At 36.4% G+C, this 13,775-nt stretch overlaps 1 protein-coding gene across 1 annotated transcript in view; it reads right to left on the reverse strand.

Annotated features, from left to right (window-relative positions):
• SLF1 (SMC5-SMC6 complex localization factor 1) overlaps window positions 1-13,775 on the reverse strand; it is a 94,973-nt gene that overhangs the window by 34,645 nt on the left and 46,553 nt on the right. Inside the window, exons 10-12 of the mRNA XM_053586580.1 lie at window positions 5,983-6,036; window positions 4,299-4,457; window positions 2,562-2,725 (exon numbers count right to left, since the gene is read on the reverse strand). Coding sequence (XP_053442555.1) covers window positions 2,562-2,725; window positions 4,299-4,457; window positions 5,983-6,036 — 377 coding nt within the window. The remainder of the gene's footprint in view (window positions 1-2,561; window positions 2,726-4,298; window positions 4,458-5,982; window positions 6,037-13,775) is intronic.

The raw sequence follows: 13,775 nt of genomic DNA on the forward strand, positions 1-13,775 counted from the left end.
TTTACTATTTTGTTTTGTTTCTTCTATAGCAGTCACTTCCAATAGAATTTTCTGTGATAATGGATAATATATTCTATTGGACATCTGAAATGTGGCTTGTTTACCTGAGGATCCGAACTTTTAATTACTTAATTTTAATAAAATTTAAATATATATATAGTATAACAACAGTGGCTCATGCTTGTAATCCCAGCACTTTGGGAAGCACTGAGGCTGGGAGCTCAAGACCAGTCTAGGCACACAGCAAGACCACCTCTCTAAAAAGAAATCAAAAATCTTAGCCAGCCATAGGAATGCTGTACCTATAGTCCTAGCTATCTGTAAAGTTGAGGTGGGAGGATCATTTGAGCCCAGGAGTTTGAGGTTGCAGTGAGCTATGACCGGGTCACTAAATAAAAACAGTCACATGTGGCTAGTGCCTACTGGGTCAGACAGCAAAGTTCTACAGTATATTTTCAAATAAAACATAAAACTACTCAAAATTCTAAGAGTTACAGAGTCTATATAATCTCTTAACATTCTTATTAATTATATTAACAATGTACTTATAACTTTCTACCTTTGTCTCCACTTAATCTGTCTTCTTTTTGAATGCCACATTCTCATAATACGTTCCATAGCAGCTATTAAACTTAGCAATTTATTTGATGTTCAAATTTGTTCCGTAAAATTCCCCATCCCCATATAGTTATTTAGTCTATCTGAAAACCAACATAGACAATAAACTTTTTTTCTTTATTTTGAAATGAAACTTGAGCATTTCTATTTATTAAAAAGTCTAATTAAAAAAAAATCTAATTTTAGGCCACCCTAAGTCTATTTCCAGTCACATCAATTAATTCATCCAAACACTTAGTAAACAGTCATTACTTTCCGGCATTATATTAGACACAGGATAAAGGTGTTTAAGACTGAGTACTTATCCTTAAGGAAGTCACAGACTGATGTGATTGACAAATCTAACTCAAAGGAAAGGGCAAGAATTAGAAAGTGGCATCTGAGTTACATTTTAAAGGATAATTAGGAGTTGGGCAGATATGCATATTTGTGAGGTACAGGGAATCAAGAGGTGTGTGTGCGTGTGCATGTATGAGGGTGGTAGGGAGGGAGAGAGAGAAAGAACCTAAGAACAAAGGGATAGAGAAAATGGAAAACTATCATTGGGCACACTGGGGAAGGTGATACAGATGAGAACAGAGCCAGATACAGGGGTTAAATCATAAAGGGCCTTACATGTTTTACTAAGAAATTTGGACTGTTTTCTATAGGTGATTTGTGACTCAATGAAGGACTTTAACCTGGGAAATGACAAGATCACTTTGGAAAGAGCATATTGGGGCATTTTGGAAGATAAAGGGAAAAAAGTCATATCAAGATCAATAAAGCAGCTAATGTTAAGTTTATGCAAGAAGCAATAAAAAAACTTTTAAATACAGACAGTAAAGAAAGGAACAGACTTGGAAATTAGGAAGGATGCCTGTCACATAAACCGTATTTCCTCATACCCTATATATACACTGGGTCAGTCCTGCTGTGTTGGTGTTGCATGTCAGCTCCTTCAAAGTGCAGGAACTGTTGCTTCATTTTCCTTTTCATCCCTACGAGCAGCATTGTGACTAGATCCCAGTAAGTACCCAAACACTTGCTGAAAGAATGAATAAATGTTTGCTAGCTAGCAAATAGGCTTACCTCAAAAATATCACAACATCAAAACAAAACAACAACAAAAAAACATATCACAACCAAGATGGTACATGAATTTTATGATCTTAAAGAGCTAACCAAACATCTGTCCTTCGCCTGGCTACTCAAGTGTCCTTTCTTTTTCATTACTATGGACCTCCTAAAACTATATACTTGGATAGTGAGAAAGATATTACCAGACAAATAAGGATGATCAGATATAGAAAGGTATCAAAGTAGAAAGATGAAAATCCTAAATTCTGCTTGGGAGCAAGAAAAAGAAACGGGAAGGATTTTTAGAGACAATAACATTTAAAAGACAAAGGAAGGTCTAGGCCAGCAGTTCTTAACCTGTGGGTTGGGACCCACAAGAACTGTTATTAAAGGGCCGCAGCATTAGGAACCAGTGGCGTAGGCAGATGACAAAATGGGCACAGGAATGGTAGAGGCAACATGTTCAGGAAACATTAAGTTCCTAAAAATTAAGAAATAAAAAAATTTCTAACTAAAAATATTAACTGAAGCCCTAAAATAAATACTACATACAGCCACAAATATTTATTCTTTTAATTACCAAAACTAATGATATGCATAGTCAGTAAATTAATTTTCTTCATTTTAAAAACAATGTACAAACTTATATTTTGTTAAAATAATTTGGCTTTCTAGTGAATCCATTTCATGCATTCAATTAGCACTTTTTAATAAACAAATTGACAAACATGACCATTTGTACTTTTTTATAAAAGTTCTCCAATAAATGTAATATACACTTTTTCTAAAAGTGGACACATACTTTTATCATCAGTATTTGAAAAAATACACACCATAACAATTACTGCAAGAAAGGTAATATGTGAACATGTGAAATTCCTTACCTGATAAGCACTTCTACTAAAGACCACGCTCCTTTCATACAAGTTGGACACTGAAACAACTCTAAGTAATATTGCGACATGGTTGGGGACTTCCAAGGAGGATGCAGGTGAAGAAGGGCTGACAATATATGAAAGTATCGGCCAGGAAACGTATCTATGTTATCCTATTATGTAAAAATAAACAAACAAATACAACATTATAGCTAAAAGTATAGTTTTATCAGCTTATTCAGTCTAAAACTAGAATAATAACCCTGGCCTAACTTTCTTGCCAACTATGTTTGGACAAAGGCGATCAGCTGGAGATTAGCTAATTAAATACAGCAACTGAAAGAGAAGCACGCTCTATGTACAGCTGACCTTTGAAAAATAAGGTTTGAGCTACCTGGTCCACTTATATGTAGATTTTTTTTCAATAAATGCAGTAGGCCCTTTTTATCTGTAGGTTTGGCATCTGCAATCAAAGGTAGATTGAAAAATGCAGTATTCATGGGACACAAAGCTGTGGATGAGGAGGGCAGACTTTTCTTTTCTTAAAGATATAAGGCTATGAAAGAGGATCTGTGGGATTTAAGTACACACAGCATTCAGTATCTCCAGGGGTCCTGCAATCCCTATCCCATGATCCAAAGGGACAACTGTATCTACACATTGAGCAATCCTAGCTATTAGGACTAGCTTAGATAAAAAGTGCATTTTTCTTTTTTTTTTTTTTTTTTTTGTAGAGACAGAGTCTCACTTTATGGCCCTCGGTAGAGTGCCGTGGCATCACACAGCTCACAGCAACCTACAACTCCTGGGCTTAGGTGATTCTCCTGCCTCAGCCTCCCGAGTAGCTGGGACTACAGGCGCCCACCACAACGCCCAGCTATTTTTTTTGTTGCAGTTTGGCCGGGGCTGGGTTTGAACCCACCACCCTCGGCATATGGGGCCGGCGCCCTGCTCACTGAGCCACAGGCGCCGCCCAAAAGTGCATTTTTCTTTTCACAAGTATAGTGAGATTAATGAGTTCTCAGATGTCATGTGAAAGGAATTATTCATGCAAAATTATTCTGACATATTTTATACCTGTTGTGTTTCCAAATTAGGACCTCGATGAAGAACATGATTAGAAAGTTATCTCTGAACAGCTGCTCCTACTGGTTTTCACAGTTTAAAGAATTTGTTCAGTATCTACTTGCTATAAATTACAATGATTATTATCAATGTACTAAAGAAGCAATTTACCAAATTGCATTCTAGATAATTGTAATCTGAATTTGACATTAGATACTTTACTGCCATGAGAAGAATTAGATAACTTTTTTTCTAAGAAAAAATTATCTCAGCAATCTTGAGAAAAATAATAAGCTAAAATAGTAAGAGTAGTACCAAGCATATAGTTTAAACATCCTGTATTTTGGAGTAAAATGAAAAACATAAAACACTGAAAAGAGAACTTTACATTTTAACATTCTTTGAAAAAATGTTAATTATTTTTAATAATTCTTAAAGAATAATTCTTAAGAATTATTAAAAATTATTAAATTTATTATTTATTCTGAAAAGAGAACTTTACATTTTAACACTGAAAAGAGAACTTTACATTTTAACATTCTTTGAAAAAATAATGTTAATTATTTTTAATAATTCTTAAAGAATAATTCTTTATTTAATTCTTATAATAATTCTTTAAGAATTATTAAAAATTATTAAATTTATTATTTATTCTTAATAAACCCTTAAGAATCCTCTTACCTGTAGAACATTCTCTAGAAGAGCATGAAGAAGGCATACAGGAGGGACATAATGTGCTTGCAAAGAAGAGAGTTCCTCAATTGCTTCTTTAAAAAACTGTCCTTCTATGAGGCTTTCAATTAAATTTAATATACCTCTGGGAAATTCAGCATTTTTCACCTAAAAAAGTAAAGATTCTATGACTTAAAGAAAGGTGAAATTCTGAAATTAGATTTTGAATTAGTTTTAATTTCCTAATCTACAAAGTGACAATAACTCCTGTCCTCACTACTTGACAAGGTTATTACATATTTCAAAAAGGATGCTGTACATGAAAGTGTTTTCCAACAACTAAGTCACTGCCAAAATTTAAATGATTGTTTTTGTCATTTTTTTATTCCCTTAATAGAAAGGGTAAATTCTACCTCTCAAAGAAAACTTTTGAGTTGGAATTTGCAGTTTAGCTGATAAAGAGGAGACTTCAGTCAGAGAGCTACAATGACAAAGTTCTTTAGGTGCAGAATTAATTTTTGGTTTTCTTTTAAACTGAAAGACAAAGTGTCCATTATAAACTCCTAAATATATTGTTATCACCAAATCCAATCAATATTTGAAAAAAGTAGCAAGTGTCAGAGAACCAAATCATACAAACATTCTGAGAATGCATATTTATATAACTTGGAAAGTTTCAGAGTTACATTTCCCTTAGTCAAAATACTTTTAACAATAAAAGTAACTACTCTGAGAATCCAGACTACTCTGAAAAATTACATGGAATGAAAAAATCAATTTTAGAATAATCATATAATAGTATACTTTTGTAAATATTACACCAAAGGTCTAATGTAAAAGTAGTAATTAAGAAAGTTTTGAAACATAAAAACCAGGACACAGATGAGGTTGGATTAGTTAGCAAACTCACCCTACTTAGCAAAAGTGCTACATATCTCATGGTGAACATCACTACAGTGACCTTTAAGGTGCTCCCCTGGGGAAGCTCTACACCAACGCCAGCATCTAGTCTACCTTTCAAAGTAATTTTGGGACTTTTTCCCTGGAATGGCCATCAGACCTATCATCCTATGAGGTTAGACAATTAAATTTATGAACTCATCCTAGATAAAGTGCTACATATCTTTCTGCTGAATATCACTATGGTCACCTTCCAAGTACTTCCCCTGGCCATCTAGTGATAGCAGTGATATTTAGCAATTAGGTATGTGCACTTTTGGTAGGATGAGTTTGTGAGCTTAATTGTCAGACCTCATACCATGACAGCCATGACAGCCATTCAAGAAAAAGTTACACAGTTGCTTTGAAGGGTGGATGAGGTGCTGGTATCAATGTATCGCTTTCCAAGGGGAGCACTTTACAGTGACCATGATGACAGTTAGCCATGAGGTTTGTAGCACTGTCTGTAGGATGAACTTAATTGTCCTACTTCATATTTCACCTGTATTAATTTAAGCACACTAAGTTTTTAATACTTGTGATCAGTTTTCTACTGCATGGGAAACTTTTTATTAATTAACTAATTCTGACAGAACAACAATTTTCCTTTTCATTTTTTATTACAGAAACTACATTTAAAATTTTATAGGAAGTATACTTTTACAGACAATACATTCCTTTAAATCAAAATAATAACAACAGAACACAAAGCTTCTTTTTTGCCCTGATTACCACCCTACTCCAAGCCCCTTACCTCAACATTGTATACTGGTTGTTTATCTATTCTAATGTAGTTGTATCTGACAGCCTACAAAAAAGCAACCATACGATTAAAATTTAACATTGTTAGGTTGAAAAATACATTTTAGCTTACAAAGCATAAAACCTTAGGAAAATAAAACAGAATCAGGAAAACATTAATGGCTATAATTAATTTGATACTCATTTGTTCAAAATAGTGATTTTCATCATCTTAGGAAAAAGGCACTCTCATGAATATGAACATTTCTCTATTTTCTTCTACTAAATTAAGATAACTTAAGAGATAAAAGTCACACTCAGAAGATATGAAGAGGTTCGTTGTTCCTAGTAGTTTAATAATTAAAAATATAAATAGGGGCTGGGAGCAGTGGCTCACACCTGTAATCCTAACACTTTGGGAGGCCAAGGCTGGATCGCCTGAGCTCACAGGTCCAAGACCAGCCTGAGAAGAGCGAGACCCTGTCTCTAAAAATAGCCGGGCCTTGTGACGGGCACCTGTAACAGTCCCAGCTACTTGGGAGGCTGAGGCCAGGGGATTGCTTGAGACCAAGAGTCTGAGGTTGCTGTGATGGCATGGTACTCTATTGAGGACGACAAAGAGAGACACCGTCTCAAAAAAAAAAAAAAAAAAAAAGAGAAAAGAAAAGAAATATAATAGGGAGAACATTTTGTATAAGGGTACTATAAAAAATGTCAGTAGTTATCTATAAAATCCTATGTGAAGTCTTCCTCTTATTGTTTTAAAATACCTGGGTATTTTAAAATAACTGGGTAGTTTAAAAAATTATCTTGGAAAAATATCTATAACAAATATACTAAAGAGGCTGTATCCTGAAGAAGAGGGTGCCTAGTACCCAAAAAGGAATAAAATAGCAAGTGGATAATCACAGGTTGAACAGAGCATCTAGGAGAGAACACCAGAATTCATCAGGGGAGACAGGATATCCCTGAAACATAAAGGACAGCTAGTCCAACTGGAATCTGGAATTGGCTAGACACCAGGAGAAATGACCCAGGGAAAGGAGGTGAGAGTTCCCACCTTGGACTTCTACAGTTTCAGCCAAATGAGGGTCCCTTCACCTTTGAAGGACTTGAGAGTAGCTTAGGGAGCTGCCTGGAGTCCACACAGTAGTATTGTTCCAGAGAGGGAGTTTGCACTGGGTCCCACCTGACCCTCTGAGACCCAAGAGGCACCATTTAGAGAGCCCAGCCACTACGAGACCACACCCTGCTCCACTCACCAACACATGCCAACATGCCATAAGCAAAAAGAACCTGAAGAGTGACCTGCCCTACCTACTACACCAGAGCCCACGTGCACCACTGGGGGGCCTGAGGACAGGCCAACTGCCTCTGTCCATTCTGACCACTACTATTGCCACGAGTGCCTGAGTGCACTGCCAGAGGACATGGGTACTGACCCACCCCTACATACTGCCAATGGCACATGAACACACCACCAGGACACCTGACAATAGGCCTGTTCTTCCCAGCACCGTGGGCACCCGAGTATGCATTCCAGGGAAAGGGGGGGCAGGTTTCAACCTGTCCTGTCTGCCAACCAGGCACTCACGTACACTGTCGGGGGTTGAGGATGACCTACCATGCCCATTGCCACTGTTGTCAGTTCCCTGGTATGCTGTCCAGAGACCTGCAAATTAACTTGCCTTGCCAATACCATCTATGCATACCAGCAGAGGGGCCTTAGTCTAGAACAACTAGCCTGTTGCTGCTGGCAACCACCCACCTGTGCCACTTGGGGGCTTGGGGACTGGCTGGCCCAGACTGTTGATGGTACTACTAGTGTATGAGCTTGTTCCCTGGTGGCCCGAGTATTGGCCTGCCACTTCTACTATCATTGTTGACACTATGCACACTGCCCCAAGTGCCCAAGGATCCATCCACCCCATTCCTGCCATGTAAGCAAGGTGCCAGGAGTGCTATCTCAACCCACTGCTACTGGTGCCAGCATATGCCACCCAACCTGCCATCAGTACCGGTACTACCTGAGAAGTACCTGCCTGTCATCCACATCCTTAGCAAAGTCTTACCATAGACTCCATTAACCACTATGGCCTAAGCCACTGATGCACTCAGTCATAACACTGACAATGACTAAAGCCAAAGAAATCATGTGGAGAATACACGTCGGTGCCCACACAGATACAAACCAAAGTGCCATGTCTAACCAACATTTAAGACACAACTATAAAAAAAAATAGTTTGTTTTCCTAAGGACAAATTGGGAGAGGTGACTGTTAGACCAGATACACAGATATCAATTTAATAACACAGGAAACACAAAAGAGCAAGGAACATTACACCTCCAAACAAAGACAATAATTCTCAAACATCAGATTCCAAAGAAAAAGAAATGTATGAAATGCCCGAAAAAGAGTTCAAAATGATTATTTTAAAGAAACTCTGTGAGATACAAAAAAGTACAGGATGAAGAACCCAAGGAAATTAAGAAAATTTATGATCTCGATGAAAAATTCAACAAAGAATTATCATAAAAAAGAACCAAACAGAAATCCTAGAATTGAAGAATTCAATGAATAAAATAAAAAATACAATCACAAGATTCAATAATAGACAAGATACAGCAGAAGAATTTCTAAACTCGAAGACATGAAGATAGTCTTTTGAAATAACTCAGATAAAAATAAAGAATTAAAAAATAAAAAAAGAAAAAGCCTAAATGATATATGGGATCAATTCACCAAGAAGATACATTTCTAAATATATATGCACCCAACACCAGCATATCTAGATATAGAAGCATATATTATAAGATCTAAAGGGAGAATACACTCTCATAATAGTTGCAGACTTAACCCCACTGTAAGCACCAGACAGATCATTTAGATAGAAAACCAATAATAAAATTTTGGATTTAAACTCTGTATTAGATCAAGTGATCTCAAGAGTATTTATATTTACACAATGCTTTACCTAACAGCTGCAGAATGCACATTTTTTTCCATCAACACATGAACATTCCCTGGGACAGACAGAAGTGTCTGACATTTTATCTTTTTTGCTGCACACTGAAAGAATGTTGGGGGGGGGGATGTTTCCTATACTTTTCATGATATCTGACACCAGAGATAAGCAAAAAAGGTCCTCACACATCCTGTCGACCACAAATCAAACACCTCTGCCCATAAAACAAGGCTCACCAAATCTAAAGGCAATCAAATGTTTACCTATTATTTTCTCAAACAATACTATAATAAAACTAGAAATCAATAATAAGAGGAGCTTTGGAAACTGTACAAATAGCTATAAATGAAACAACATGCTCCCGAATGACCACTGGATAAACAAAGAAGAAGAAAATAAAAAAAATACTCTAAGCAAATGAAAACCAAAACACAACATACCATAACCTGTAGGATACAGCAAAAGTCAAGAGAGTAGAAAGATTTAAATCAATCCAATGATGTACCTCAAAATATTTAAACAGTAAGAACAAACTATATGCAAAATAAGCAGAATAGAAAAAAGATAATAAAAGCCTGAGTGAAAGTAAAGACTTAAAAATCAACAAAAAAATATGACTTGTTGAAAAAAGTCAACAAAATCAATATACTGCCAGATTAAGTAAGAAAAAAGACCCAGAAATAAAAATTAAAAAGGAGACATTGCAACTGATATCACAGAAATACAAAGCATCATTAGAGACTATTACTAACAACTATATGCTAACCTACTAAGATTGATTCAGAAAGAAATAGAAAACCTGTACAGACCAAGTATTAGTAATGAGACTGAATCAATATTATTAAATCTCCCTACAAAAACATAAAGCCTAGCACTGGATGGCATAACTGCTAAATTCAAACAAACTTTAAAAAAAACAAAACTAACACCAATTTTTGTCAAATTATTACCAAATACTTAAGAGGAGGGAATTCTTTCTAACTCAATTTTATGACACCAGTACTACTCTGACAGCAAAAACTCCAGGCCAATATTCCTGATGAACATAGAAGCAAAAATCATCAACAAAATACTAGCAAACCAAATCTAACCAGAGATCAAAAAGATAACAACACACTGTAATGAAGTGGGATGTATCCCAAAACGCAAGGGTGGTTCAATATATGCAAATCAATAATTGCAATACATCACATACAGAATGAAGGTCAAAAACCATATGATCATTTCAATAAACTCATAAAACGTATTTAATGAAATTCAACATCCCTTCATGATAAAAATTCTTAACAAGAATAAAAGGAATACATTTCAACATTACAAAGGGCACATACAACAAACCCGGAGCTAAAATCATATGGAATGGGTGAAACCTGAGACTTTCCTCTAAAAACTAGAACAAGACAAGGATGTCTGTTTTTACCAATTTTATTTAACATAACACTAGAATTTATCCCAAACAGAACAATCAGGCAAGAGAAGAAAATAAATGCCATCCAAACTGGACAGCAAGGAAGGTTAACTGTCCCTTTTTTGCAAATGACATGATCTTATATACAGAAAAAAACCTAAAGACTCAATCAAAAAACTCTTAGAACTGATAAACAAATTCAGTAAAGCTGTAGAATATAAAATCAGCATACAAGAATCAGCAGGTTTTCTATACACTGATCACCAACGAGCTGTAAATAAATCAAGAAAGCAATCCCATTCACAATAGCTATTAAAAAAAAAACAAGGAATAAATGTAACCAAGTAAATGAAAGATCCCTACGAAGAAAACTACAAAACACTGATGGAAGAAAAGATCACATCAACAAATGGAAAGGCATTCCAAGCTCACAGATTGGAAGAATATTGTTAAAATGACCATATTAACCCAAAGCAATCCACATATTGAATTTAATCCCTATCAAAATACAAATGACATTCTTCACAGAAACAGAAGAAAACAATCCTAAAATTGATATGGAACCACAAAGGACCCCAAATGATCAATGGAATGATTAGAAAAGTCAGAAACAAATTCACATATTTACAGTCAACTGATTTTCAATAGAAGTGCCAACAATATCCATTAGAAAATGGGCACCCTCTTCAAAAAATGTTAGGGATTTTGCTGGTTGCCTCTTACTGTTGTGAAGGAAGTTCTCTTTTTCTTTGCGTTTGGATCTTTTTATATCTGGAGATTCAATTAGATACTTAAGTTTGAGCCTTTTTTAAAAAAAGTCCAACTTTTTAAAATTTCTTCCTCGTTCTCAATAACATTGAGTACGGATCTAGTGTGTACCCTAAGCCTGCCTTGCTTTGAAGCATCTGATTCCAGGGACTCTTAATGCCTGTGCCTTGTGGGCCTGAAGTAAACTGTCCATCCTTGCAAATGTCTTCCACTGAGATGCCCCCCCCACCCCCCCACAGACGGCCTCTCCTCTTCTGTTCTCTATAATCTGCTGACTCACGACAGCCCTGATTCTTCCATCACTCCCAAAGTAAAACTTGCCAGTTGTGTAGAGAATGCAGTGAAGAAGTAAAAGTCCCGGTCAAAAAATAGAAGGCTAGCACCATATTCTCCACAAACATGGTGAATATGCAATGACAGATTTCATAGACAGAAATACCTCAGCCTCAAGCAGACAAGAACTTTCCAACATCCTGAACCTCACCACAAATAGGTTAAGACCCGGTTCCAGAACTAGAGAATAAAGCTGAGAGGTGGCAAAAAACAAACAAACAAACAAAAAGCCCACAAAAAAACAAAAAACCCAACTGGCCAAAGAACAGCAACAGTATGACTCAGGCTCAGAAGGCTTCAGCACCCACGGAGCAGTCAAACCTCTACGCTTCCTACCACAAGGTGTGGTGCATCTGGAGACCTTACAGTGTAGAACCAAACCTACGGCAATTCGACCTACAGTGACCAAACCTGGAACAGCCAGTCTTGGAGCAATCATTCCCGGAACAGTCAGACAGAACAAGCAGGCCTGAAACAATTCCTTCCTTAACTAAGTGGGAAGGAACTGCTATAGTCTTGACTGCAGTTCCAGCAAAATTTTCTTGCCAGTAACTTGGAAATTGCCTTAGAAACTTCTGGACAAAGTCATATGTAATACAACAAACCACTAAATATTTTAGCTCCCCACAAGCTTTGGATTCCTTTCTAAATTACTCAGTGAATATGCAGCTTGAAGATGTGTGAAGACAGGTGTATAATTTCACTTTCAGTGTGGGCAATGGCTGACTCCTTTCCTCTCTTAGGACTTTTCCCTTAGAGCTAAGTATTCTGCCTCTATTCCGGTTCTCAATGTGCCTACTGCATGACTAGAGTCTAAGGTTCCAATAACCTTGGCTGTACGGACAGCACGACAGAAGGTATTTCTGGCTACAGATAAGTAGTTATACTACGAGTTTGGATAGCTTAAGGATTTAGAATCGAACAGCAAGAACAGGAAGCAAAAAGTACAAAGATGTGTGAAAGATTATTTCCACTTTCTGGGACTGGCTTTCCTTTTAATTTTTATTTTAGATTAATATGGGGGGTGCAAACCATCAGGTCTTATAATTTACACATGAAAGGTGAAAGTCACTGTAGCTGTGTCCTGCACCCAGAGAAGGTGCCATACCCATGCCTCGTACCTGCGGGGGGGGCAGCTACAGAACCCTTCCCTCCCACACTTCCTGAATTTGAGATTTTCTCTTGTGTAGATTTGTGATTGTTAGACATAAGACTGGAAACTATAAAACAATTAGATGAAAACACGGCGGAAACACTTCAGATCAAGGGAATAGGCAAAGATTTTATGGCCAAGACTTCAAAAGCAAAGGAAACAAAAATAGCCCATAAACTAAAAAAAGCTTCTGCACAGCAAACAACAGAGTGAAGAGTTAATCTACAGAATGAAAGAAAACATTAACATTCTGCTCAACCAATAAGAGACTAAAACCCAAGTATATACAGAACTCAATTCAAAAGCAAACCAACTATCCCATTAAAAAAGTGGGCAAAAGATCTGAATAGACATTTCATAAAAGTAGACATACAAATGGCCAGAAGGTATATGAAAAAGTGCTCAATATCAATAACCATCAGGGTAATGCAGATCAAAACCACAATGAAGTTTCATCTCACCCCCGTTAAGATGGCTATTATCAAAAAGACAAAAAAAAAAAGCTAATGCAGATGAAAAAAGGGAACGCTTACACCCTAGTAAGGCCATTATGGAAAACAGTATGGCAGTTTCTCAAAACACTAAAAACAGAACTACCATACCATCAATCCCATTATTGGGTATTTATTGAAAGGAAAAAAAATACCCAGTATATCATAGGGATATCTGAACCCCTATGTTTATTGCAGCACTATTCACAATGGGCAAGATATGGAATCAACCTAAGTGTCCCTTAAATGGAATACTATTCAACCATTAAAAAAGTGAATTCCTGTCATTCACAACAACATGGATGTAACTAGAGGTCATTATGTTAAGTGAAATTAGCCAGGCATAAAAGACAAATACTGTATGTTTTCACTCATATGTAGAAGCTAATAAAGTTGATCTCATGGGGTAGAGAGCAGAATGATAGATACTAGAGGTCGAGAGGGATGGTGGGGGGTAATAAAGAGAGGATGGCTAATGGGTATAAACATTCAGTTAAAAGGGGTAAGATCCAGTGTTAGGGTAACAAAGTAGGGTAATAGACTTGATGATAATTTATTGTATATTCCAAAGTAGCCAAAATGTTCCCAATACGCAAAAATGATACCTGTTTGAAGCGATGAGTATCCTAAATAAATATCTGGCCATTTGTATGACTATATCAATATATCATGTATTCCCCAGAAAT

Source organism: Nycticebus coucang, chromosome 1 (assembly GCF_027406575.1).
Source record: "Nycticebus coucang isolate mNycCou1 chromosome 1, mNycCou1.pri, whole genome shotgun sequence".
NCBI lineage: Eukaryota > Metazoa > Chordata > Mammalia > Primates > Lorisidae > Nycticebus > Nycticebus coucang.